Genomic DNA, 26,433 nt, shown 5'->3' on the forward strand with positions numbered 1-26,433 from the left:
GACACCGCCAGGATTTGAACCCAGGCAGGCTGGCTCCAGTGTTTATATTCCAAGCCACTGTACCCTTTTACCTCTTTTAAGACAGATGGAGAGGAACGTGGAACAAAACCCCTGGGGATGAGGAGAAGGCCAGGGGAAAGAGCTGGGCCCAAGGTTATTAAGTGGAAGGTTCCTGGAAATCGTCCCCTTCTGAAGTAATGGTGGGTGTGGCCCTGGTCCACGGCCTCTGACTGGAGGTCACATTGCCTTTTGTTAGAAAGGAAAATTATCTTGTACTTTATGTGAAAAGGTGATTAGTCTCTAAAGACAAGAACCCCTCGTTAGAATTCCTACTGCACACAGTCAGCTCAGAGGGAAATCCTGAGTCCTACCTGATGTGAGAGCCTCTGACATTTTGTCCTACCCCCGTTTCTCAGACTTGAGTCAACTCTTCCTAGAAAATGAATCCGACCAGAAATATCAACTTCAGCCACTTATAATTCAAGTGAAAACATAAGTCTAGAATTTATAGAATCCCCAGAATACATGGAGGTCCATGAACCCCAGTGCGAGAAACAAAACTTTCGGAGCCCCTATACTATATGCAAGGATGGGAAGCAGGGGGAGTACAGAGATGAGGCAAAGGCGGTGTTGGCCCTCAGAACCCTTACGGTCTAAGGGAGATTAGCTTATGTACAAACATGACCGTAGCGTGAGGAAGAAAGGGAAAATGGCACCAGAGCCGCAGAACCAAATGGCTGTAGAACCGGGCAAAGACTGAGATTGAAATGGCACCTCGTCTGGTCTTGGTAAACAGTGGGGAGAAGAGGGAACTAGCACAGGCAAAGCAGAGAGGTGACAACCAGAGCAAATGGAGAAAATGCATTCTCTGGACACGGGGTCAAAGAGAAAGGCAGGATGGAGCTGGAAAGAGGGATTTTGTCCAGATTTTGTCCAGTCAGGGTGGCCTCGAATGGCAAGCTACCAAATGAAACTTGGTTGTACAGGGGAGGGGGACGGTCCGTCCACAATTGTTGGAAGAGGGTGATGGGACCAGAGCCAGTCTTCGGGAAGGTGGCACCAGGAGTGGAAAGAGCCTGGAGCCTGGCTAGGAGAGCTGGCAGAAGCCTGTACGCGTTCGTGAGGGGCGTCCTGTAATCAAGGGTGGGCAGGTTCGAGAGCCATTTTCCACCTAGAACCTGCAGGTGGTGGCGACTACTTAGCGAGGGGACCAAAGGAGCAGGTGAAATCAGGGCAGACTCTGGGGTGCCAAGCCTGGTTGACCAGGAAGGTGATTATGACACTCAGAGAATAAAGGAACCTGAAGAAAGAAGTAATTTCCTAAGGGAAAAGGATTAATTCCATTCTGGACGATTGTATTAGGTGCGAGTAAAACATTCAGGCGGAGGTATCCTACAGGTGGCTGTGGACCAAAGATGAAAGCAAACTAGCTATCCCATAAAGACACAGAAATGATGTACTGTGGACAAGTTTACAGATTCAGAAATGCGTGCTTTAAGAGCACTATCAATAAAGTGCCTGATCCTGGGATCCGTTTTCATCTTCTCAAGCCAGTCATCCAGAAGCTATCTTCCTTCGTGGATGTAAGTGGAGGTGTCTGGGAGACCCTGCTTAATGAAACTAGAAAGTGGCTTTGACATGGAAGGCATCTGGCTAGCCATCGTTTCACCCTAAAACGAAGGATTGCAGCCTCGTAAAAATCAGAAAAAGTAAAACTTGCATGCATGTGTGTATTACATATGTATGTACATACAGGTGTAAGTGTGCATGTGTGCAACACACGTGTGCACATATACACACCTATATATACACATGTAAAAATCTCTCTACTCCTTCCTACTTAAGGGGAAGGCTATCTACGTCTGCAAGCTAATAGGGTGACCAAACATCTAGGTTACCCAAAACAGTGCTTGTCTATACCCGTGTCCCTGGCGAAATTACAACTATTGGAAATAGTACCGTCCTCCTCTTGCAGACTGATTGAGTACTTCAGTTTTTAGGATTGGTTGGCTCGTAAAGAACCCTTTCAGAACAGTGCATGGAATATCACATTATAAGCTTCCTTACAAATGAAAATGTGTGTGTGTGTGTGTGTGTGTGTGTGTGTGTGTGTGTTTAAACCAAACCTAAAAAGCTGAGAGCAGCTGCTGAGAAATAGTATTTACTTCACAATCATACATGTAAACATGAAGATAACTACGGAACGTAGTTTAGCTTTTTTTGTAGCTGCGGAATTACAGTTATGTTGCTGTTGTATTAGAATAATTTTTAAACATCATCTTGAAATAGAAATGTGTATTTTAAGTACTAATGCGAAGTTAATGAAAAACACTTTTTTAATGTATGCAGTTTGTTTATTTTCTCTGTGAGAATCATAAATGTTAACAAATTACGGGGCACCTGGGTGGCTCAGTTGGTTAAGTGTCTGACTTCAGCTCAGGTCATGATCTCATGGTTCGGGAGGTCGAGCCCCACATTGGGCTCTGTGCTGACAGCTCAGAGCCTGGAGCCTGATTCAGATTCTGTGTGTGTGTCTCTATCTCTGACCCTCCCCCATGCTCTCTGTCTCTCAAAAATAAATAAACATTAAAAAAAATTACCTACAATTGAAGTGATTATTTATCAGCAAGACGATTTGGTCAGACATTATACACAAACTTTGGTATATTCCAGATCGCTTTATTGCACTTGTGAAGCTCTCTTGTCTAACCTGAATTTACATTCCATGGTGATAACATGGTAAATGTAATGTGATTAAAGTCAGTGAACATATGAAAGAAAGAAAGAAAGACAGAAAGAAGAAAAGAAAGAAAGAAAGAAAGAAAGAAAGAAAGAAAGAAAGAGGAAGGAAGGAAGGAAGGAAGGAAGGAAGGAAGGAAGGAAGGAAGGAAGGAAGGAAGGAAGGAAGGAAAAGAAAGAAAGAAAGAAAGAAAGAAAGAAAGAAAGAAAGAAAGAAAGAAAGAGCACTCTTTCTCAAAAATATGCTAACAATACATTTTTGGGACCCTTCTAATACTTACAAGGTATTTGACTTCAAAATCTAACCCATTTTGTTCCCAAAACTCCAACCTGCCTTTCTCTCCCCTTTGCCCCTCTCCTATCATCATCTGTGGCAGAGGACCAAATTCAAAGTTTTTCTCTGAAAGGATCGATAAGTCTTGTTGCACAGTGGCCTTTCTTGGATGTGTGACATGCCAGAGTTACAAATATGAAGCCCCTCCAGTGCCCTCTTCAATGAGCAGTGGTGTGCATGTTTGTGGCCCATGTACTTCTGTTGCACTATAATTCTATGAAAAGTAGCCATCTGTGTAGTAACTCTGTGTCCTCAGGATTTTTAATTATCAGTAATAGACCTATGCATTCGTGAAATACACATAATGTAAACACCGATGCCGTAAAATGTGTGTGACATAAAAACCCTTACCATGTGCCATAGAAATGGAGTTTACCATGGTTCCTCGGTTTGGAAAATTTGGATATGTGAAAACAAAGACAAGCTTTTCTGTAGTGTTTTTACAACTCTCAAAGAGTGAATAGTTTTTGCAACTCTCAAATAGTGAAATTAGGAAACTTATTTTATCACAAAGACTGAACTTTCAGTCTTCCAGTATTTGCCCAATGATAGCATTCCAGATTTCTATTGGCTACTTCTCTGACTGTTACATCAACTTAACAAAAGGGTAATTCTGCTTTTATCCCAGCACGACCACAAGAAATAGATGTACCCGGAGTATCGTGATCATTATGGTAATTTTATTGAACGATAATCCATGTACTTGGGTGCGATGTTTATTTATTTGAAAGGAAAATGCTTGTGTGTGTCACTTGGCCAAAGAATCAAGAGTATTACACTACTGTTGTTTTGACATCCACTGTTACCTAGGTTAACTTTTGTTTTACTGCCTCTTTTTCAAGTCATAATTTCATACTTATGCATTTATGCATTTATTTGTGATTAATCATTTCATATGAGAAAATAATCCTGTTTTTTCCCATTGCAGCCTTTTTTGGAAAATACCTCAATGAATATAATGGCAGCTACATCCCTCCTGGGTGGCGAGAATGGCTTGGATTAATCAAGAATTCTCGTTTCTATAATTACACTGTTTGTCGCAATGGCATCAAAGAAAAGCATGGATTTGATTATGCAAAGGTAATTTTCAGGCACTTTCACACTGCATCAATTTACTTTATGTGTAATGGGGAAAAGCCATTTTCAGTGAGTTAAGTTATACATGAGATTGGCTTTCTATGTTCTCACAATGTTAGGATGAGAAATTTTAAGGTAATTTTAAACTCCAGGCAAGAAAAAGATTTTCAAGGAACACTGACTTTGACTAGTGATATTTTTCCCTCATTAGGATGAAAGGCAATCAGCCTCTGATGAAAGTTATCATCAAGAAAATCATAGATGTCTCCACTCTGTCTTGTGATAATTTTTGATTTCTCTGCTCTCCAGAGGATTGGTCCACATAATCAAATGTTCGTCTTGTACCATTTTGCTTTTCATTGGGGTAAAAGTATATTTCGTCCATGGCTTCACGTTTAGATGTAAGAGTAAGAGCCGACAAGTGCAGTAATCGAAGGTCGAGAAACCACGGTCCTTTCTCTTACTCCTGTGGGAGCAAGCTTTGATACATGACAAGGACACACCTGCCCCATGGCGGCTCGAGTCCATGAAAGTCTCTGAGGCTATCAGTCCTGGGATTTTCAAACCAGTTCATAGACACTGAAATCGACATGTCCCTTGGCTCTCTGATAAATAGATCCTAGATTAGACTTTTTTAAATTCACAAACGTTATGTGATTGCCAACTTAAAACGATTTTCAGAGGACAAGAGTGAAGGGGGAAATATCTTTGAATTCAGCCTGCTAGTTAGCCTAAAATATGCTCTTCTCTTATAGCCGTGCCCATCTCTTCCTCGCTTATCTAAAAGAAGCTGACAGTCTGCTCTATCCAGCATAGATCGCTACGAAAGAGCCATTGGTAGAAGTCAGAAAGAGGGAACTTGATTTAATTTTGGCACAGTGCTGCCTTTATGCTTGGCCCGATTTGAGCCCAAGGAACTTGGTTGGAGATGAGGTATAAGCCTCTCTCTTTGGTATCCCTCAGAAAACAATGAATGCAAATGAAATTCACAAACATTGCTAATAGGATTCCAGACTCATCAAAGTCGAGAGCTGGCAGGGACCTTGGAGGCAGATTTGAGCAATGTCCTACAAAGTGCACTAATTGTCACTGCTATCATTTTTTATCTGTGGGGATGCTTTCATGCTCCTTGTTCAAGCTATTAACCTTTCTTTCCCTGTTGTCCTAAGGAGAGCAAAGTAATCAAGATTCCCTCCAAAGACTAAATTAGCGTAACTTGCCCATTATCACAGCTGATTAAGTGTCAAAGACAACTGTGTCCAAAAAGAATATATGGCGGGTTTTTTTTTAGTGAGAAAAGGAATGAATCAGACACTCCCATGGAGGAAGGTGATAGCCTGTGGACTTGTCCTAACAATGACATGTGACACAAATTTCCTCCCTTGGGCACTGCTTTGGCAGCTGTTCTGGTCCTTGAATCTACATGTGATTAGTCATGCCTGGAAGCCTCCACCATGGTGAACGTTGTCTGGGCACTTTCTGAATAAAGTTTGTATTGGAACTCCAGGCCAATGATGCCCACTTGGAGGAAGCAGGTGGTTTAATTTAAAATTTTCATCATTCCTCTTCATTCCATTTCTTCCTTCTCCCTTACAGAGTTGCATCAGTCCCTCAGACTGTGGCTTGTCATTTTATTAAGAAGTCAGGCCCAAATGCCAGCAGCTGTATCATTTTAGTTGTGCAATTAACAGTATAATCTGCAGGAAATCAAATGCTCCCCGTATTTAGTGTTTCAAGTAAATTAATTGATAAAATATTGCAGCTTTTCCCTGTGTACCCAGATTTTGGCTATGGCTTCCATTAGCAATTACTGTGTAATTCCCACAGGTGAAATTTTAATTTAAAGAAAAGACCTTTGCTTTTGTTTGCGCATGTGGCTTTGTGTGTGTGTGTGTGTGTGTGTGTGTGTGTGTGTTCTGCAACTGTGAATTTGTAGTGGGCGTGGGTGTTTCCTGCCCTTGAAGTAATTAAATTTTTTGTCAACGAATTACATCAATGAAACCTGAGAATGAAATATGTATCCGGTGTTTCATGTTCTCTAGCATTTGGATTGCCAGATCTGATCATTATCTTGGACAAACAGAACTTGACTTCTTTTCTTTCTTAATTGCTAAGTTGTGCTTTACTTAAAATAAAATTTTTGCGTGTTACCAACCTAGCAGCCCTAGCAAGTAACTGGCAACCGATTTTCTCTGTTAGGGAAGATGTTTTGCTGCTTTGGGAGTCATTTTCCTTCCTGCTTTAGACCTTATCTCTTCATTCAGGGAGATGCTTCTGAAGAAAGCAGTATTCAAATGTGATCTGATGAATGTCACCTTTTGTAATTTTTGTTTTGTGTCAAATGTATGTTTCAGGACTACTTCACAGACTTAATCACTAACGAGAGCATTAATTACTTCAAAATGTCTAAGAGAATGTATCCCCATAGGCCCATTATGATGGTGATCAGCCACGCTGCGCCCCACGGCCCCGAGGACTCGGCCCCACAGTTTTCAAAACTGTACCCCAACGCTTCCCAACACATGTGAGTAATAACATCCGTTCTGGGACCTGCTGAACACAGGCCTTTCCTTTGCTCTCCACCTCCCACCTCTCCCTCACCCCATTTCCTTCCACACCGTGTCTCCAGAGGCCGGAATACCAGCTTCTGACATGAGACCATGGCGTGGGCTGGCCACGGGGCCTTCTCTAGTGGTGTCATTAGGAATCATATTTCCAACATGTATAAGTAGCCAAATAGAAAGGAAGAGAAGCACGTAGGCTTACTGGGGGAAATTTTTATCAAGCGTTCGCTTCAGTTGTCTTAAATAATATTCCTGAGCGTGACCTAATAATAAAAACAACGATCCAGTGGTATGCTTTTCATGGCAACAGACTGGCGACCCTTGGTCTGGTTGTAGAAACGCGGGGTTATTTTCTAAGTGAATACTGTCGTAGCTTTGCTACAGATGTGCAATTAGGATTGCTGCAGAAAGCAGCTTGAATGGGCTTGCCCGAGAGGCCTTCTCAGGTCACGGCTTTAAAATACCTGATGTTTCTTTTTGAGAGGCGGGATCCTTGGTAAGGAGGGGCAGGGAGGCTCGGGGAGGGGGCTGATGGTGTGGGGGGCTGAGGCAGAGAGCAGAGAGCTGGGTTATGCTGATGATTCTCACTAGCCCAGAATGGAAAAATCTAGATGCTTTGGCAGCAAAGAACATGAGTTTGTTTCGTACTCTGTCGACATGCTTCCTTCCCACCCATTGCAATAACATGCGGGCTTCCCTACAGAGCAGTTGGCTCTGTGTCTGCTGAAGGATCGGCCATCAGACAGGTAGGGAACAGGGAACTGATATCTGTTTCTTTCATCACTAAACCTCCAAAATTGGCTCTTAATCTGCTTATGCTTAAATATCATCCGTTTTCATCCACACTGACTTCCCAGCCACAATCCCAGACAGAAAGAAAATAGATTAAATGTATTTATGAAAAGAGAAGCACTGAGGGCACCATCGTTGCTGGTCATTCCATATCCCTGAAGAACCTTTCCTGATTTCTTATTTCTTACAACGAATAAACTGATCACTTTTGGTCAGTGGTACTTAATGCGTCTTGATCACATCAAGTGATTTAGAAAGAAGGAAGGGGATCAGAGCTGACAGAAGATAGGAACTAGCAGTAGATATAAAGCCAGGACGGATATTCTACCGAACGTGCCCAGTGGGATAGGAGGAAGGAGGTGTTTCAGTGCAGACAATCTTGTCAACAAATAAAGAAGTTTGCCCCAGCACCTGGGGAATGCGGTCTGGATGACTCACTGTGTTTGGGAAAGACCCCTGTGGTTGGATATATAAGTCTCTGAAGGTCTACCTACATATAACCTTGCGACTAAATTCATGAGTGAAGCCCACAAGTGGCAAGTGGCTGTCCATTACAGATCACTTACAAATTCAGCAACCTGCTGGTTCAGAAGTCTCTACCAGGTTCTTCCGTGCCTCTTTCCTTTTCTTTTTTAAAATGTTTATTTATTTATTTTGAGAGACAGAGAGAGAGCCCGTGTGCACCCACACGAGGGAGGGAGGGGCAGAGAGAGAGAAAGAGAGAGAGAGAGAGAGAGAGAGGGTCAGAGAGAATCCCAAGCAGGCTTCATGCCGTCAGCACAGAGCCTAACACAGGACTCAATCTCACGAACCGTGAGATCGTGACCTGAGCCGAAATCAAGAGTAGGAAGCGTAACCAACTGAGCCACCCAGGCGTCCCTCTCTTTTCTTTTGAATCAGAAATCAGTCTGTGTAGGTTCTGTTGTTGCCCTGGCAGATTCCCAGCCTATGGTGGCTTTCTCCAACTGTAAACATTACCGGTGTTTTCCCGAGTTTGAGGAGAAGGGATTGACAAAATGTGGTGTTTTATGGCTCCTTGGAAGTCATCCTGCCTTTGAAGCTTCCAGGCAAGGTCCTGGGCCTCCAGAAGAATCAGCCACAGGTCAAAAGGTTCTGACGGCTCAGTGGCATGCACAGACAATTGTGGGAAGAGAGGAATCTGCAGATTTCTTAGGGGCTTAGTGATAACTAAAAAGCAGCATCTCTGATTCCAGCAATTAAAAATTCTATTTGACTCTACAGATATTTATGAGTAGTGCTATATAGTACGGCAAGGATGTAGGCATGAGGAAGACACGAGTGCCAACACTGGGGAACCAATAATCAAAGACAGGGATTGGCACGCTGGGGTCAAATCCAGCCTGCCACCGGCTTTTGCTAACAACATTTTATTGGAATACAGCCATGCCCATTGATTGATGTGTTATCTGTGGCTGCTTTCGCAACTCAACAGCAGAGTAGTTGTGGCAGACACGCTATGGCCTGCGACGCCCAAAATATTTACTCTCTGATCCTTTACAGAATAAGTTTGTCCCCAACCCCTGCTCTAGGCAGGGGATGGGCAAGTGCTCAAACAGCCATATCACTGGTAGGAATAGAAGTGGTAAGGACTAGGGAAGGCATCCAAGGAGCTATGGAAGTTTGGGGGAAGACCCATTCACATCTTTTAGGGGAACAAGGAAAAGTCGTGGAGAAGCAGACATTCAGAATGGGCCTCAAAGAATGGGCAAAATTTCTGCAGCTGATCCTGTAGTTTGGGTAGGTGACCTCAGGAAGACAATGTGGCACGGACAGGTGGTCGCCATGTGAAGTAAGGCGACTAAGATGTGACCTAAGAGAATGGAGTGCAAGGAAAGCAATAGGGGTTAGAGCTAGAAAGGGAAAGTAGCAGAATTTTGAGGGCTTGAATGGATTTGTATGTAAGCATAGGCAGAGAGTCACTGGAGGTCACTTGGTAGGGTAGTGACTTGGTCGTTTTCACATATAAATTGTTTCAGTTATTTCTTTTTAGTTCAAATGGACCACGAGTGTGCCTTACTTGTGATTCTATAAAGCAAAATCTACGCACGACAGAGCGAAAAATATTTAGGCCTTTGAGACAAACAAGCCTGGGTTCCTTTTTCATCGGTCCTCCCCAAGCAATTTTTTTAACCTCTAGGCACCTCCATTGTCTCATCTGTAAAATGAGGATAATACTAGCCTGTTGACATGATGTCACGAACAAAAATTAAGAGAGGAAGCGTAGCTAAAGTCCCCACAGAGGGCCCAGGACACAGAAGCCACTTCAGAGATGCTAATTCTTAGTGATCCTTTCTATCAAGATGAACCACATAAAGCCACTCTTTCTTGATTCCATCTTTCTTGACCTACAAAAATCTCAATTTCATTAGGCTCAACCCGTGTTTAGGGGAAGCAACTGAAGGATTGACAAGTTGATACATGTCCGTTGTGATGTGACAAATCTCCTGACAGGCTAAGCCTCACACTGTGATGAGCCTCTCACACCTGGCCATTCCAAAAACACAGACAGGCTAAGCACCAATCTGGGCCGTGTTATCTTTTCCAGGTGCAAAGTGTGCTCAAGGAGCAAGGGCCAGTTAGGAGAACACCCTTCACCATAGAAAATGAAACTCCATGCGGTTGATTAAGTGATTCAGCTTCTCTTTGCTGCTAAGCCTTGGGCTTCGGTGCATCTAGGATGGAGAGATCCGTTGTGTCTCCTGTGGGTCTTAGGAGCCTCAAGACCCTGGCTCTTAGTGGTAAAGGTTTCCCCTGACTGGCGCTCACTCGAGGAAGGGGCTGGGGTGAGTCGGTGTGTGGCTCTTGTCCCTGAGCGACTGCCCGCGTTCACGGTTCAGTCTAGACACGAAGAGTGAGACAAATGAAGACAGGCTGCTAACTGTGGTGCGTGGGGCTCCTGAATGGCCGGTTTCCTTAGCGAAAACACGAGCCACACATTCAAGCAAAGGGATGTAAGCAGTTAAGTACTTTGCAGAAAGGTTTGGCAAGGCCCTGAAAACACTGAGAAGCTGTAGACGCTCCCTTTTTGAGAGAAGCAGGTAACACGAACACGCTCCTTTAGGTCACCTTCCTTGGTGGTCACGCATCATCCAGATGCCTTTCACGTGGCCCAGCGTTGTAGTTATCTGACCCTCTCAGACCGGAGTGAATGCATTGTGTTTCCACGGTGTTTTCCATTCCCAACAAAGGAAGGAAGCCAGGCCAATACTGGCTTATTGGCTTTACACACTGAGGCTAGAGACTATGCCCACTGACTAAGAATGTGGACAGATATCGACCACACGTGACATGGGGCAGTGTTTAATCAGAAGCAGCTCGGCTGTTCACGGCCTCGGTGATATCTGAGGGAGCCTCCATCAAAACATCACACATGATAATCCTTATCCTAAAGCCCTTCACTATGGGGAAGACCCTTCTGTGCTTTTCAGTAAATCATCTCCCCAGTAGCCTCATACTAATTCTGTACCCTCACTCTCGCTTTGACATAGCTTTTCTCTCCTGGCCTCCGTGATGTGATAACGTGAATCAGTGACAGGAAAGGAGATTCCATTTACCTACCTGATGAGTCTGTGGGAAGCCAAGAGACTCCTTCGTCACCTTCCTATCAACCCTGTCCCTATCGACTTCAATTTTTTTTTGTTCTAGGTCAACAGTTCTTTCTCCCCCTCCCCGGAAATGTGTGTAATTGTGCGCATGTGTGTGAACACACACACACGCACACACACACACAAATTCAAGAGAAATCTAAAATCTTGGTAGAACAATCCAGGTGTACTAACTTGCAAGGATCATTCTGAAACTGTGGTTTGGGGATGACATAGTATGTTAAAGGGACAACTAACTACCTCTGTGTAAGCCTCAGAACAAAGTTTCTGAAACACCTTTATTATCTGAAGTTGGAAAAAAGGGTTTTTACTTAAAAGAGTTTGCGCATTCTTACTTCGCTTCTTCCACAAATCCATAAAAGAGAAAGAAAGTGCTTTTGGAAAGGAGAGAATTTTGTTTATTTTTATTTTTTTAACGTTTACTTATTTATCTTGAGAGAGAGAGAAAGAGAGAGTGCGAGCGAGGGAGGGGCAAAGAGAAGGGGACAGAGGACCCGAAGCAGGCTCCAGGTTCTCAGCGCAGAGTCCCATGCGGGGCTCGATCCCACGAAGCACGAGATCATGACCTGAGCTGAAATCAAGAGTCAGATGCCTAAGCGACTGAGCGACCCAGGTGCCCCAGAGATGAGGGAATTTTAAATTCTCCATAAAATCTTCAATTTGGGCAGAACCAATTTCTCCTTTCCTGTGTCCCCACTTTGTTCTTCTCTCCATCATTGAGTACATATCCCATTGCACTGGCTATTTACCAGACCCTTGAAGGCAAATTGCACACCCCCAGGGGGCAGCATTCACACAAGACAATGGTGCCCTGGGGTGATGCAAGACAGCTCTTTCCTGAAGGCAGTCACAGGGTCACATGTTGCACCTCTCCCTCCTGTGCCTGGGGCACGTGGCTCCTCTCCTGCCGCCTTCCCTGCGTGATACATTTTTCTTTAGTAAATGAATAAGCGTGTTGACCCCACCACCTACGTGACATTAGAACACTTATAATAGTATAAAAATATTGAGGCAATCAGTTTTATGAATTAAAGGACACCTAGAGATCATCTAATGCCATGAATTTTTAGATTAGAAACTGGAGGCCCAAATTCTATTTAAAAAAATAAAAGACCCAGGTCAAATGGCTTTACCCAGGTCACCTAAGAGGTAGGGAAGGACAAAGCTGGAGCCGAAACTCCGTTCTCTTGGCCCCAGGTGATCTTTCTGCTGCACCAGGCTTGCTCAGTATGATTCACAGTCATGGTTAATATTAGAAATGGTTCCTGTGTGTGTGTTTGCACAATTCTATCAGAGTTTGCAGTACCTTAGAAGACTTTATAAAATTAGTCTCCTGATATACCTATAATCAAGATCATTTGATATTATTCTGCATGCATTCAAATGTTACCCACCTAAAGACATTTGAACTCAGGTGGGGAATATCTCCACAAAGTCAATTAAATAAGTTCAATTTGAGTGAAAGCTGAGACGGTGCAACTTGGGAGATTAAGTATAGAATTTCCAATTTAATGCTTTGAGTGTGTGTCTTAAATCTGTATAACTGGCTTATTCTGGGAATTGAAACCTATTTCATTTCTTAGAGAATGATGGTCCTGCTACCAAGACCCTTTACGAGTTAGATCATTAGAGTTTTTGTTGTTGTCCAAGACTAAATAACAAATGAAGAAAACACATGTTCAAATATAAAACACTAGAAAGGTATTTCTTTTCACTGGGTGACAGCAAAGGCCATCAGCAGTAAAAATGAACTGCTAAATTCTGTGTAATCCCCTGAATATGGATTTAATATACAACACGTGCGTTTCTTGAACCTATTTCTTTTCTGGGAAGAATTCTTCTCCCCAAATACCCACCCATCAAACAGAAAGGTGACATTATTGATTTTCAGAATTCTTATTCTTGTTATGCCAATAAGCAACACAAGAAAGAAAATCAAAGCCCAAAGAGAATTAGCATTGATGGAAAAGGTCGAACTTACAAATGTGTGGTCTAAAGGATCTGTGATCTAGTGCGAAGCAATAAATCCAAACAAATAATGACTGCAGAAAACCAGTGTGCAGAGAAGCCTTACTGGGGAACGTTAACATTTTAAATATAGGAATAGTCTGTTGAGGGCTACAGACATGTTTTGTGCCTGGAACGCACAGTTACGGGTAAAATCCTTCTCTGAATAGACAACAAGAAGTCTTACCAGATCAAGCATATGGATTTTTTTTTAAGAAAGCAACAGAAACTTGGGGCGCCTGGGTGGCTCAGTCGGTTAAGCGTCCAACTTCAGCTCAGGTCGCAATCTCACAGTTTGTGAGTTCAAGCCCTGCATTGGGTTCTGTGCTGACAGCTCAGAGCCTGGAGCCTGCTTGGGATTCTGTGTCTCCCTCTCTCTTTCTGTCCCTCCCCCACTCAAGCTCTGTCTCTCTCTCTCTCTCTCAAAAATAAATAACATTTTAAAATATATTTAAAATATTAAATAAAAATATTAAAAAAAAAGAAAGCAACAGAAACTCAGAAACGGCAATTGTTCATTTGTCCTCTCCCTTTTAAAGCAGACAGCTAGTGTTACCTACGCTTTTTGCTGCTACACCCAGTTTGCTTCAGAGGGTCAGACTTTGTCTTGTATTGTCAGCAGGTGTGGACACAAAGCAGCTGGTAGGACGCACTTGAACGGGAACCAGAAACGGCTAATGTTTTAAATCAAGACGAATGTTAAGGATCTCAGGACTTAATTTTGAGAGAAAGAAATATATGTACCAGATCTTTTCATGACTGGGATTTTGAGGAACTTCTTGGGGACTGTGATGCAGGACTCTGGTCATTAGGATATCATGGAAGAAGTTCCAGCCCCAGCCCATTCTTTCTGAGTCACCTCTGTACACTTCACTTTCTCATTTGCAAAATGGGAATGAGATGTCCTCCTACCCTCCAGGGTTGCCACAACAACCAAAAGAGCTATTAAATGATCTTTCCCAGATACCTGTATAAGACCTTTCCCAGCTACCGGTGAGTATGGGTATGATGTGGTCCCAGGATTTGTTCTCTGGAGTCACTGAAGTCTCTTCGAATCCTCACCAAACACTGTGGCTGGTTTTGCCATTACATAGATGAAGAAACAGAGGCTTAGAGAAAAAAAAAAAAAAAAAAAGTTGCCCACGATCACACACCAGTAAGTAACACGGCTGGGATGAGATTTTTGGGTCTGATCCCAAAACATTCTGGAGCAATTGATTATGTGATTTTACGCTTTTCCCTAAAACAGTTACCTGCTTCTTTCAGTGGTTGCTGTTCCAGCTGACAGCTCCAGGTCCTGTTTGAATAATTGTGAGTCAGTTCTTTGGGAAGCAAGCCTTAATTATCACTGGGGGACAGAAGGCTGCATCTTCCAGGAATCTGGCAGACCCCGGCAGGAGGCAACCACAGGTCTTTGGCAAAAGATCACTTTTCAACAACATTGTCAATTGCAGCGACCCCCGAACTTACACCTGCAGGTCCCCGAACAGCTGCCGTTCTGTGGGAAGCAGTGGCAGTCTGTCTTCCTTTAAAAGGCAAATGTGTACCCCCCCTTGCCCCCTGCTGAGATCTCACCTGGGATTTCATCCCCAGAGCTGGGGGTCAGCTCCCCACTGCGAGAAATTAAGGGGGAGGGGGGAATAAAGGCAACGTTGGGGGTGGGGAAGGACAGCTCTGACAACAGACCTGAACTCTCCTTTTAATATAAGCCAGATTTAACATATGTCATTCTGTAAATCTGGGAGTCCAATTTGAGGCTTGTAATTTGCTGTGACCTTTCCCGTTCCTCCAAGCAGATGGAATTGTGCCAAGCACATCAAGGTAACCGGTAGAAGATATAATTTGCCCGCTGTGAGCCTTCATTCTGGTTCCCTATTGTAGTTTTTATTTGTGTTGAGGTTTTGTGGTTTTAAAAAAGTCAACTCGATTTATTTTAAAATTAAGGCAAACCAACATCAAAGGCAGTAAGAGGAAGATGTTTAGGTATTACAAAGAAGCCTGTGTAATCTTTTATAGCCGTATTCTTTTTCAGGGCACGTATCAGTAAATGGTTAGGGGACCTTTCATGACCCACTTGCTATATTTCTCTGACCTCGAGCTACCCCCACGGGTGAAAATCCTTTTCCTATGGGGTTTAGAAGCCTCCCCTCTCCTCCTCCTCAGCCTCTCAATCTAATCCTGTTTGTACCACAACATGCCGCGTGAAGAATAAGAAACAGGGCTTACATTCCTTCCTACTGCACAAGCTCCTGAGATGCGACAGGCTGATTCTGCCTGTGTTCACTTTTAGATATGAGGAAGCCTTTCAGGCCAAAAAAAAAAAAAAAAAAAAATGGGACCAAGTGGTTCATGAGTCATTTATTGGGGAAGCAGAAGAAAGCTTATATGGAAAGTTTCTCTTAAAAAGAATGGCGGGCGATACCTGAAGAGCTTGTCTGGTTTTTAATGCGACAGGATTTTCTTAACCCAGACACTTATATAGAATGTATTTATTTATTGGTTTATGTAGGAAACTCATGTGCCTCTGTACTAGGCACTTTTAAGTGATATAGAGATAGATAGATAGATAGATAGATTTCTCAAAAGAGCTTTTTAGTAAAGGTACTATTATCTCCATATACAGATGGGCAAATTGAACCACACCCTGCTTTTTCTACTCTGCAAATCTGTCCCTTTAAAAAAGGAGTTGACTTACACTAACTACTGAGCACAATTTATACAATTTTAGGTACAGTGCCTTCTGTGTTCAGTGTTATATTGGTATTTGTGCTGTCGTAGTTCTGCTAGTTAATGAGCATCCGTACTGATCATCAGGGTAATTTTTTGTGCCAAGAAGGTCTGTGGTACCAAAACGATGTTTTCAACTATCGAAAGAGAAGTTCTGCAAATCCACTGGTGGAAGAAAATGTATAATAACAGGCAGCATTTATATAGCTCAGTATACAAGTATGTATCCCAGAAACTCCAGGTTTACCCCAAGGGAAATTGATATCACAACCAACCAGAGGAGTACATGTCAATATCCCTGAATTCACCTGGCTTGCAGTGACTGTTTCTCTGATTTTATAATGTAAATGATGGCAGAGGGTCATCTTCATTTGTCATCATCCACAATTTTTCACTGAGAGGATCCTCCCCTCAGTGGACAGTGGCTACCAGCTTTCTCAACCAACATAGATGGTTACTTGTTCTGTGAGACCAGTTACTTGTAAAGCTGGGGTTCATAGAAAAGCAGTCTCAGATATAGGAAGCACCCCCCACTTCATTTTTTCTTTCATTTTGTTAGAGTAAATGGGCTCTGGAATGGAGTCCGGGATCTACCACCTGATGACTGTTAATCTGAGGAAATTGTTTAACTTTGCTAGGCCTCAGTTTTCTCAACTGTAAATAGGAATGATAAACCTATTTCTTTCTCTCTTTTTTAATTTTTTTTTTCGTGTTTATTTTTGAGACAGAGGGAGACAGAGCGCGAGTGGGGGAGGGGCTGAGAGCGAGGGAGACACAGAAACCAAAGCAGGTTCTAGGCTCTGAGCTGTCAGCACAGAGCCCGATGTGGGGCTCGAACCCACGAACCGTGAGATCGTGCCCTGAGGCCGAAGTCGGACGCTTAACCGACTGAGCCACCCAGGCGCCCCAGATAAACCTATTTCTAAGAACAACAGAGATAATTAAATCAGTTAAGGTGTACAAAACAACTCAAAACCCAACACATGGTAAATACTAAGTTTTTAATATTAAACAACTTCTGCATGCTTAATAACATCTAAGGAGAAAGTTCAAGTACATTGTAGTCTGGCAGAGGTAAAATATACACGAGTAATTCTCAGTGGGAGAATTACTCTAGTATAGATATGTACTTTGGGAATATGAGGTGGCAGCATCTAATGGTCAAGAGATTTGGGTTAGATGATATCAAAAAGAAGGGGACATTTTGTGGGTCCCCAATGGAATGTGTGGGACACCACTTGGGTGTCTGCAATAAATTAAATAGAAGCTTGAACCAAGATGTTTGAAAGTAATAGGACCCACCACCCTGTAGTTAAGAAAAATTGGGCTCTGCACCGATATTGATTTGTCTATTAAAAGAATAGCTTTATTGATCAGCATGTGTATTGCAGACGTAGAATTGGTTATAATTCCAGCAAATCCAATTAAATTAATGGTATCTAGATATAACCTATATATCCTATATATAGGAAGGGGAAAAACTCATAGAGACTAGATATATAACTAATCAATAAAACAGCCCAGTAAACTCAAGAGAAAAAATATATTGAAATTATGATTATTATTACACATATTTGTGACTATATCTAATAGCCCAATTAGCAATGAAAGTTTACGACTTAATATCACCATGAAAACTTTCCCTTCTGTATTACTGAGTTTTATCTGTAGATATTACAATACCATGATCATCTTGATGTGTTTTTACACATTTTATTCGATGAATCCAAATGAACTTACACTAATTACTTTTTTAGCTACCGCTCTTGGTTTTATAAGGTTGAATGCACATGTCTTTAGAGGATGTGTGCTGTTTGGGGTGGTGAAGATTTTAGCTTTTCCTATAAACCTAGAAGGTACATGGGAGGAAAAAAAATACTTTAGCAATGTCTAAATCACCTTTCCGAAATGATTGCTTCACAACCTTTAAGTTGAAATATTTCTCCAAATGACCAAAAATATGTATAGTAAGAATTCTCTCTGGATATTTTCAGAACCCCTAGTTACAACTATGCACCAAATATGGATAAGCACTGGATTATGCAGTACACGGGGCCCATGCTGCCCATCCACATGGAATTTACGAACGTTCTACATCGCAAAAGGCTTCAGACTTTGATGTCCGTAGATGATTCTGTGGAAAGGGTAAGCATACCAATTTGCCTCGGTGGTAGATTTTGGTCCAGCCGCCTTTGTGCGGACCCATTCTTGCCAATTCTGTTTTTGTTTCATTGTTGTTTTTGAGAGAGAGAGAGTATGCATAAGTGTTCAGTGATTTTATCTACCCTCCCTTATCTTGACCCCTTCTGTTAACTCTCCAGGCCACACTGCCTTTGGAGCCAATGGCAAAGACGAGACAAAAATCAAAACACCATAAATCAAGGGCTACACTCACCAATACCTTCAAGAATTAAGCAAATAATGTAAATACCTAAAGCTGGTCTCGTATGAAACACTAGGGAATGGTGGGGATTATGGTGAACTTTAAGTGTCCCCATCTATAACAAGAAGCAACCACCCAGCTCCAGCTAATTTTCGCCACGTAGAAAGGTAGATCCCGTATCATGAGGTCTTCTGAATTTTTTTAAGGAAACCAGAAATGCAAACATTTTATGTGAAATTTCCTGAATTTTAAAAAATTAACAGAAGCCGAATAAAACTTGTCTACAGGCTGGATCTAGTTGGATCAGGCCCAGAAGCAGGCTGTTTTTAACCCCTGATAGCCATATAAGAGTGACGAAAAAAATCAACAATGGATTTTTCAGTGTAAAACTGATGTGAGGTGGTAGAGGCTGTTTTGTGGAGGGTTTCTTTTGAAAAACAGGTGCACAAAATCTTTAGGAAGAATGTGACAGATTCAAAAAGTTACATTTCCACTCTATTATTGGACTTCTTCACTCCAGAATTGTAAGCAACTTGAAAATGTAGTTAGTGATCGTGTTTCTCGGTCTTGTTAAAAGAACTCTTGCCTTTAAAAATTAATGGGGAAAAAATTGGGGAGAAATCATGGCAACACTATTGTCATCTTGCACATCTCGTCTCTGTTGTATTGCAGTTGTATAATATGCTTGTGGAAACGGGGGAGCTGGAGAACACTTACATCATTTACACGGCTGACCACGGTTACCATATTGGGCAGTTTGGACTGGTCAAGGGGAAGTCCATGCCATATGACTTTGATATCCGTGTGCCTTTCTTTATTCGCGGTCCGAGCGTAGAGCCAGGATCAATGTACGTATTTCTCTGCTTGCAACGTTCAGCTGAGCTGTCGTGGCTCATGTATATCTGAGCGAATTCGGTCGCCAATCTCAGTGTCTGGTTTCTTTTCATCCAAAACAGAAAAGGGTGTGTGTAGGTTGGTAATTTAGAAAATGAAAACCTTTTTCCCCCTACAACGAACTAAGAGAAAATGAACTAAGAGAAAGGAAAATTAACTACCTTTAAAGAGAAAGGAAAATTAACTACCAATGTTTATTTCTGTCACGTGGACCAGAATCCATGTCATATGGTCTGTGTACACAGACACAAAATGTGGTCTTTAGGGACACCACCTATACCTTCTTTGAATCAGAGATACACTGTCTTTAAAAAATAATAACCACTGCCTGCCTTTTTAAGTTTATTTATTTATTTTGAGAGAAACAGAATGTGAGTGGGGGGAGGGGCAGAGAGAGAGGGGGAGAGAGAGAATCCCAAGCAGGCTCCACGCTCTCAGCACAGAGCCTGAGTCAGGGCTTGATCTTACAAAACTATGCGATTGGGGTGCCTGGGTGGCTAGTCAGTTAAGCGTCTGGATCTTGGTTTCAGCTCAGGTCATGATTTCACAGTTTTGTGGGCTCGAGCCCCGAGCCAGGCTCTGTGCTGACAGTATAGAGCCGGCTTTGGATTCTCTCTGTCCCTCCCTCTCTCTGTCCCACCCCATTCACGCTGTCTTGTCTCTCTCAAAATAAATAAGTAAACTCAAATAAGGGTTGGGGGGGGGGTTCCTCTGGGTGTCTCAGTCGGTTAAGCATCCAACTTTGGCTCAGGTCATGATCTTATTGTTCATGAGTTCAAGCCCTGTGTCGGGCTCTGTGCTGACAGCTTGGAGCCTGGAGCCTGCTTCAAATTCTGTCTCCCTCTCTCTCTGCCCCTCCCCTGCTCATACTCTGTCTCTGTCTCTCAAAAATAAATACATTTTGAAAAAAAATTTTTTTTAAACCAACTGTGAGATCATGACCTGAGTCTAAATCAAAAGTCAGTCACTTAACCAACTAAGCCACCCAGGTACCCCCAGCCCCTGACTTTTAGCATTTTTTTCAATTATTAATAAAGAAAAATTTTTAAAGAATATAACATTTTAAGAAACATGGTTTTCATTTAGAAGAAAAACATCTTCAAGGAGTAAAGTTCTATTTCTGCACCCCTCTACATCTCTATTTTCCCATCTTAAAATGGGTTTTACACGTCCTGCTGGTCACATCAGAATGTTCTGTGTAAAATAAGATAATGTACATGAAACACTTACGGAAAGAATAAAAGAAAAGAATGCAAGTAGAATTCAAAATCTGGAATGGCCTTAAGGAACATCTAGCCCGGACTCCTGATCTAACAAGGAGGAAACTTGGCAGATAGCATAAGTGCCTCTCGCAGAGTTCCCAATTCTGCAGAAGCATTGGGGCCCAGAAACCAGATATCCTGAATCTCACCTGCGTGCCTCTTCTGCCGCCACATTGCACTACATCCTGGGAGAAGGGAGAAGGTGATGACAGCAGAAGGCTTTCTTTGAAGAATGTTATTATGTCTCTTCAGCTCATTCGAAACTTTGGGAATTGTCCGATCCAAGTTAAAAGGTTTTATGCGTGAAAGACCACGCTAGAGGGAGAGAAGACCAAAAACCAGTGCATCTCGGTGTGGAGAAAGTGGCCCTAAGTGCCACTGCCACGGGTGTTAGGTACGGGGCGTAACCATCTGTCCCTTTGCAGAGTCCCACAGATCGTTCTCAACATCGACCTGGCCCCTACGATCCTGGACATTGCTGGGCTCGACACACCTCCCGATGTGGATGGCAAGTCCGTGCTCAAACTTCTGGACCCGGAAAAGCCAGGTAACAGGTGCGTCAATTTGCTTTCCATCAGCCAGCCCCAAGCTCATGGGCACCTAGAGCCAGCCAGCAGCTGTAAGAAGTGGAGGCAAAATAAGGCTTTGCCCAGGAGAACCGCCCTGAGCTGAGAATTTCCCTGCTGTTTGTGAATAGCATATTGATAGAGATGCAGTCGTGGTCTGTGGGAAGTGAGAGGTGTTTCTTTAAATAAACTGTTAGTGCAGAATCGTTTGGAAAAACGTCCAGATGCCAACAGTAAATATTATTATTTTGCTTTCAGGTTTCGAACAAACAAGAAAGCCAGAATTTGGCGTGATACATTCCTCGTGGAAAGAGGGTAATTATTGGTTCCTGGGGTGCTTCTGGGAACCAGTCCTAGTGGGCAGCTCTCCCTGCTGGGTATTTTTTCGCCCTTATTCCGGTTTACTAAGCATGCAGATTTCGTAAGCCCAGTCACAAGATTGAATGGTTTGCTACTCATTCTCCACTGGCCAGCACCATCATGATTGTTGCATCAGACTGTAAAACATAAATTCTCACAAGATGGGACCAAAGCACTTATGGTTGCATTTCTCAGCCTTGGCTCCTGATCAGACCAGTCGACTGACTTTCTCAGCCCTCCTTCCCAAGTCCGCCTGGCCCTCACCTTTCTCTTTCCTTTCCTTAGGTGCCTTTCCTGGCTTTAAATATATGAGACTTTAATTTCCAGAGTCTCTTCTGGGATTCCCCTTTTGATTCATGATCCCATTGTCTTGTTTTTTTCCATACCTACATTGAGAGAAAAGCATTTATATAACTGTACAGCTAAACATTTATGCCCAGAGTTTTGAAATTAATGCTTTGGGGAGAGAATGTTCTTCATTAGTGCCCGGCCTATAATCTTCACAAAGGACTCGGCAAATGCCGAACTCCTATGAGCCAGATTCTAACATCTATGTCATGCCATTTGAAGAATGTGTAGTCATGTCACAGGGGAGAAAAGTAAAAAAGGCACATGATGCTAGGAAGATAATGCAGATCGTTTCTCACATTAGAAACTTTTTCTTTTCTGTCAAAGGAAATTTCTACGTAAAAAAGAAGAATCCAGCAAGAATATCCAACAGTCAAATCACTTGCCCAAATATGAGAGGGTCAAGGAACTGTGCCAGCAGGCCAGGTACCAGACAGCCTGTGAACAGCCTGGGCAGGTGAGTGATACAGCTTGTCTTCACCACAAGTCACATCCGTCTTCATTTCTAATTTAAAATTTGCAACGTATAAAACAATGTACATTTATGGATAAATAAGCTTTTCATTACGCTCATGCCGTGCTCACTGTGACAGCTCTCCTGTGACTGGGATTATCTAACTGGTCTAAGCTGGGCCTCCTCATCACAGCTTGGCTCCCTCCAGTGAAAAAATATGGTGCCCTCGGAGAGTACGAGATATCCACCCGACTAGCCAACGCCAGTTCAACATATCAGACATGTGAAATGGTTAGCCAGGCTAGAAAGTTCAGAAACTTGGTTCCATTTGAGGAGAAGCCAACACCACTTGGGTTCCTGTTAACTGGTTATCAAGAAGTCTACTTAGTCAAGATCATGGGCAGATGCTGAGCCTCTGGAGAGTGAACCAGCCAAGAGACATGATGGGGTCTTCCCATCCTGTACTGAAGTCAGATGTCATCCAACCTACAGAGGAGGACAGAATCTAGGACCAAGATTGGGGAATGAAAAGGGAAGACATATTGTGTTTGTTTATCGTTTCTACCTCTGCTCACAAAGTATTTGACATCAACTATTCCATTAGAATGAATCCTCTTTATTAATCGAAGTATTACTGTAGAATTCAAGGCTACCCAGAACACCAACTATTATCAATAAGAACTAAAGAAATACCATGTAATGAATTAAACAGACCTGTTTCTAAGGAAAGTGAGAACACATGAACACAAGCTATTTTTTTAAATGTTTATTTTGCAAGTGAGAGAGAGAGGTTGAGCTCTGGAGAAGCACAGAGAGAGAGAGAGAGAGAGAGAGAGAGAGAGAGAGAGAGAGAGACAATCCCAAGCAGGCTCCACGCAGTGCAAAGCCTGATGCAAGGCTCGATCTCACAAACTGTGAGATCATGACCTGAGCCGAAATCAACACTAGGAGGCTTAACCTCCTGAGCCCACCCGGGCGCCCTTCACACAAACTATTTTAAACACTCTTGATCAACACCAATGCTACCTAAAAGAGGTGTTGTGTCATCATGAGAGAGGAACTGAATTTCTGCCTAAGTCATTGCAACTTAGAACAAAATGGAAGGAAAGTGAAAACTAATATTTATTACTCATGTGTCTTATGTAAAGCACTGTATATGGAATTTTCTATGTATTAGCTCAGTTTAATCCTCATATTCATCCGGTGAGGGAGGCATCGTTGTCCCCATTTACAAACGGGCAGCCGGTGAGTGCAGAGCCGGGATCCAAATGAGGTGTAGGATTCAAAAGCAGCGGCCGCTTGCTGCCTTCCAAGGTAAGTTACATGAACTAGGCAGAGAGAAGTTCAAACCTTTGGTGAGTCTTTTTTTTCTTTTCAACTTATCTGACCTCTAGATATCCATACAGCTAGCCAATACCAGTTCAAGGTATCAGGCGTATGAAACTGATAGTCCCGTTATTGAAATGGCCTCATAAATGTAAGGCATCATACATTTGTACATGTGATATGGCATCTAGCTTATCGAACAGACATTCACAATAAACAACTTGGTCCTCATACATTCTGCATTTCCTCATGCCTTTTTGTGCTCAGGGATCCCCCGGAAATAGAAAAAGATGGGGCGGTGGGGGGAGGTTGTTGAAGGAAGGGATGAAACCAGGCCTTCAGGGTACTCCAGTAAGTCTTTATTTTCAAGTGTTTAGCGGAGAAGCTTAGACTTATTCATTATAGTTTCATTTGATGTCTTCAAATCCTTCTTAAGGAAGCTCTAAGTATTATTATGATTAAAACCTCAGAATTGTTTTGTAGCTCTGAAATGATTTTTATGAGCCAGCCTCAATAGACTAATTTACCTGTATTGAGGAGTTGGAAATGTTCAGTGTCAAATATATCTCATGCAAATTGGTGATTTTTGTTACTATTTTAGCCCTCTAAGCCGCAAGCATGATAGCCGACTGAGAATAAGGTACGCTGCCTACCTTTTCAGTACACAATTTTGCAAACCTCACCATATGGCTTGCCCTGAAATTTTAATACATGTCCTAAAGGGCAAATGTAGTATAACTGGATTATGGCACTTTGGCACGAGCTCTCCTCTCTTGTGCTGAATGCTAACTATGTTAAAAACTTCACTTTGCTTTTTCACATTTTTCTAAACTTGTTTTGCCCCCACTAAATGCTTAAATATCTAGTTCCCTGGGATTTTCCTCTGCTGCTTGATTTCTATGTGCATCAGTCTGAATTTAGATGATATCACATGAATATATGAAAATGTTAGCAACAATTTCTTTCAGAAGTGCCTGAATTATGAGAATGGAGAATTACGCTATACCCCAGATGATGATTTCTTTCTATAGGTGACGCTCACACAATGGCTTAAGAATCTGAGAACTTCTGGAAAATCTCAAGCCTCTTCCAGACAGTTCTCGAATCTGTGGGTCAAGCCCAGTTGCTCTACTGTGTTCTACAGAATCTTTATATTTTGGCCTTTTGCTTTTTCTATCTGGCTACTTTGAAGATTTTCTTTTTAGTTACAATATCAGTGACGATAAAAAGGGAAGAAAAAGTCCAGAATAATGAGATTGTATTGATCTGGATCAAGGCATCAGTTGAGGCCAGAGCTAACTTGCTAGGAATCTCTTCTCTTGACATCGATTTCACTCCTGGCCTGTGCCCTGCGTCTTTTTCTCTGACCAAGGTTAACTGCCTGCATTCAAAAGACAACACAGTCTTCTCTTTGGTTTGATTCTGTACGGGATATAAAGGAAAAACCCATGCTGTCGGCCCCATTCTCTTCACTTTTCCCCCACAAAGAGAGCACGAATTTCCCCTGTCCCACTACACCCCCATGCCTGGTCACCTGAGGATTGTTTGTCAGAGTCAATGTGAATGCATGAAGCAGGTAAATGAAAGAAAGAGAAATATGACATCAAAAAGTTTGGGTTAGAATATTGGCATCCACTACTTTTTAGATGTGTGTTTGGGGACAAGATTCTTAAGAGTCTCAGGTTGTCTATCCCTAAAGTGAGGAAAATTAATCTCAGGCTTGTAAGAATCCAGTGATATCATATATGTAAAGTCCTAGATGAACTATAAGGCAATGTGTGAATATTGGGTGCTATTACTGTTCCAGGCCATCTTACCTGCTGTTTTCATTCCTATGAAGCCAACAGAGAATTAAAATGGGCTGGAATCCCAGACATTTGGCAATACTTCTTCACTTTGTGAACAGAGCAACCAGCAGGGACTAATTAAGGCAGTGTGGACATATGTGTTTGCATTTCTTCTGTGTTCCTGAATTAATATGAGACTGAGTATGAATCCCCACCACCCTCTCAGCTAGCATTACACCCCCAAGCACATTATGTACAGATTTACGTATGATACACTGCACACACACACACACACACACACACGTGCAAATCTCAACTTCTATCTGAAAAGACTTTGGCTCAACAAAGACCACACATCAGTGATGCTCAATTCTACCTGCACCCTAGAATCACCTGGGCAGCTTTTGAAAATATCGACTTATAGCCTCCCCCTAGACCAATCAGATTAACATGTCTAGAGGTGATGCCAAGGCATCTGTATTTGTTAACAAAGTTAAGAACCAGAGGTCTAGAGTCTGAGAACATGAAAGTTGGAAAGAGTCTTAGAAATCTTCCAGTTGAATGAGATCCTTTTCCTAATAAGGAAATTTAGGTCCGGAAAACTTCAGCTACAAACCCGAAGTCAGACCTGTGACTCTGTACTTCACGTTCAATCCTTTCTTCCCCAGAGCATGCTGCCTCTACAAAAATGTAACAGAGTAGATCTTCTCTTGAAATTGTATGTGGCACTTGCCTGGCTGAAGCCGCGGGTTTGGGACCCACTCACAGCATCTAGGGAAGTGGTTCCCAAGCAGGACTGCATACTAGAATCACTTAGGCAGCTTTACAAAAGCTGAAGTTCAAGCTTCACTCCAGACGAAGTAAAACAGACCTTCTGGGGATGAGACCCAGACATCAGTGATTTTTTTTCAAGCGCCTGGGTGATTCCTATGAATAGCCAGGGTTGAGAATCACTCACGTCAGGTAAGCGTTACTGGTTTTTGCTTCTTCTAGGTACAGTGATTGACTCCTTAAATAGGAGTTACATAAAAGAGAAAATCCCTGGGCATTCAATTTTGAACTGCGCATCATAGATTCTGTCATTTGGAAAAAAACAGCTTTCTTTTCTTTTTTTTTTTTTTTGATAAAGCACATTTCATATCCTTTGTGAGTTGTTAAACTCCAGTGACTTTGCAATTTTGTTTGCC

At 42.4% G+C, this 26,433-nt stretch overlaps 1 protein-coding gene across 5 annotated transcripts in view; it reads left to right on the plus strand.

Moving 5' to 3' along the window:
- Positions 1-26,433, plus strand: part of SULF1 (sulfatase 1) — a 175,767-nt gene that overhangs the window by 113,350 nt on the left and 35,984 nt on the right. For all 5 annotated transcript variants that reach the window (XM_019822760.2, XM_011291362.3, XM_019822762.2 and 2 more), the window contains 7 exons: positions 4,002-4,153; positions 6,505-6,674; positions 17,861-18,011; positions 18,922-19,097; positions 20,831-20,959; positions 21,230-21,286; positions 22,007-22,136. In XM_019822760.2, the coding sequence (XP_019678319.1) occupies positions 4,002-4,153; positions 6,505-6,674; positions 17,861-18,011; positions 18,922-19,097; positions 20,831-20,959; positions 21,230-21,286; positions 22,007-22,136 (965 nt within the window). The remainder of the gene's footprint in view (positions 1-4,001; positions 4,154-6,504; positions 6,675-17,860; positions 18,012-18,921; positions 19,098-20,830; positions 20,960-21,229; positions 21,287-22,006; positions 22,137-26,433) is intronic.

The sequence above is a fragment of the Felis catus genome, chromosome F2 (assembly GCF_018350175.1).
Source record: "Felis catus isolate Fca126 chromosome F2, F.catus_Fca126_mat1.0, whole genome shotgun sequence".
Classification (NCBI taxonomy): Eukaryota; Metazoa; Chordata; class Mammalia; order Carnivora; family Felidae; genus Felis; species Felis catus.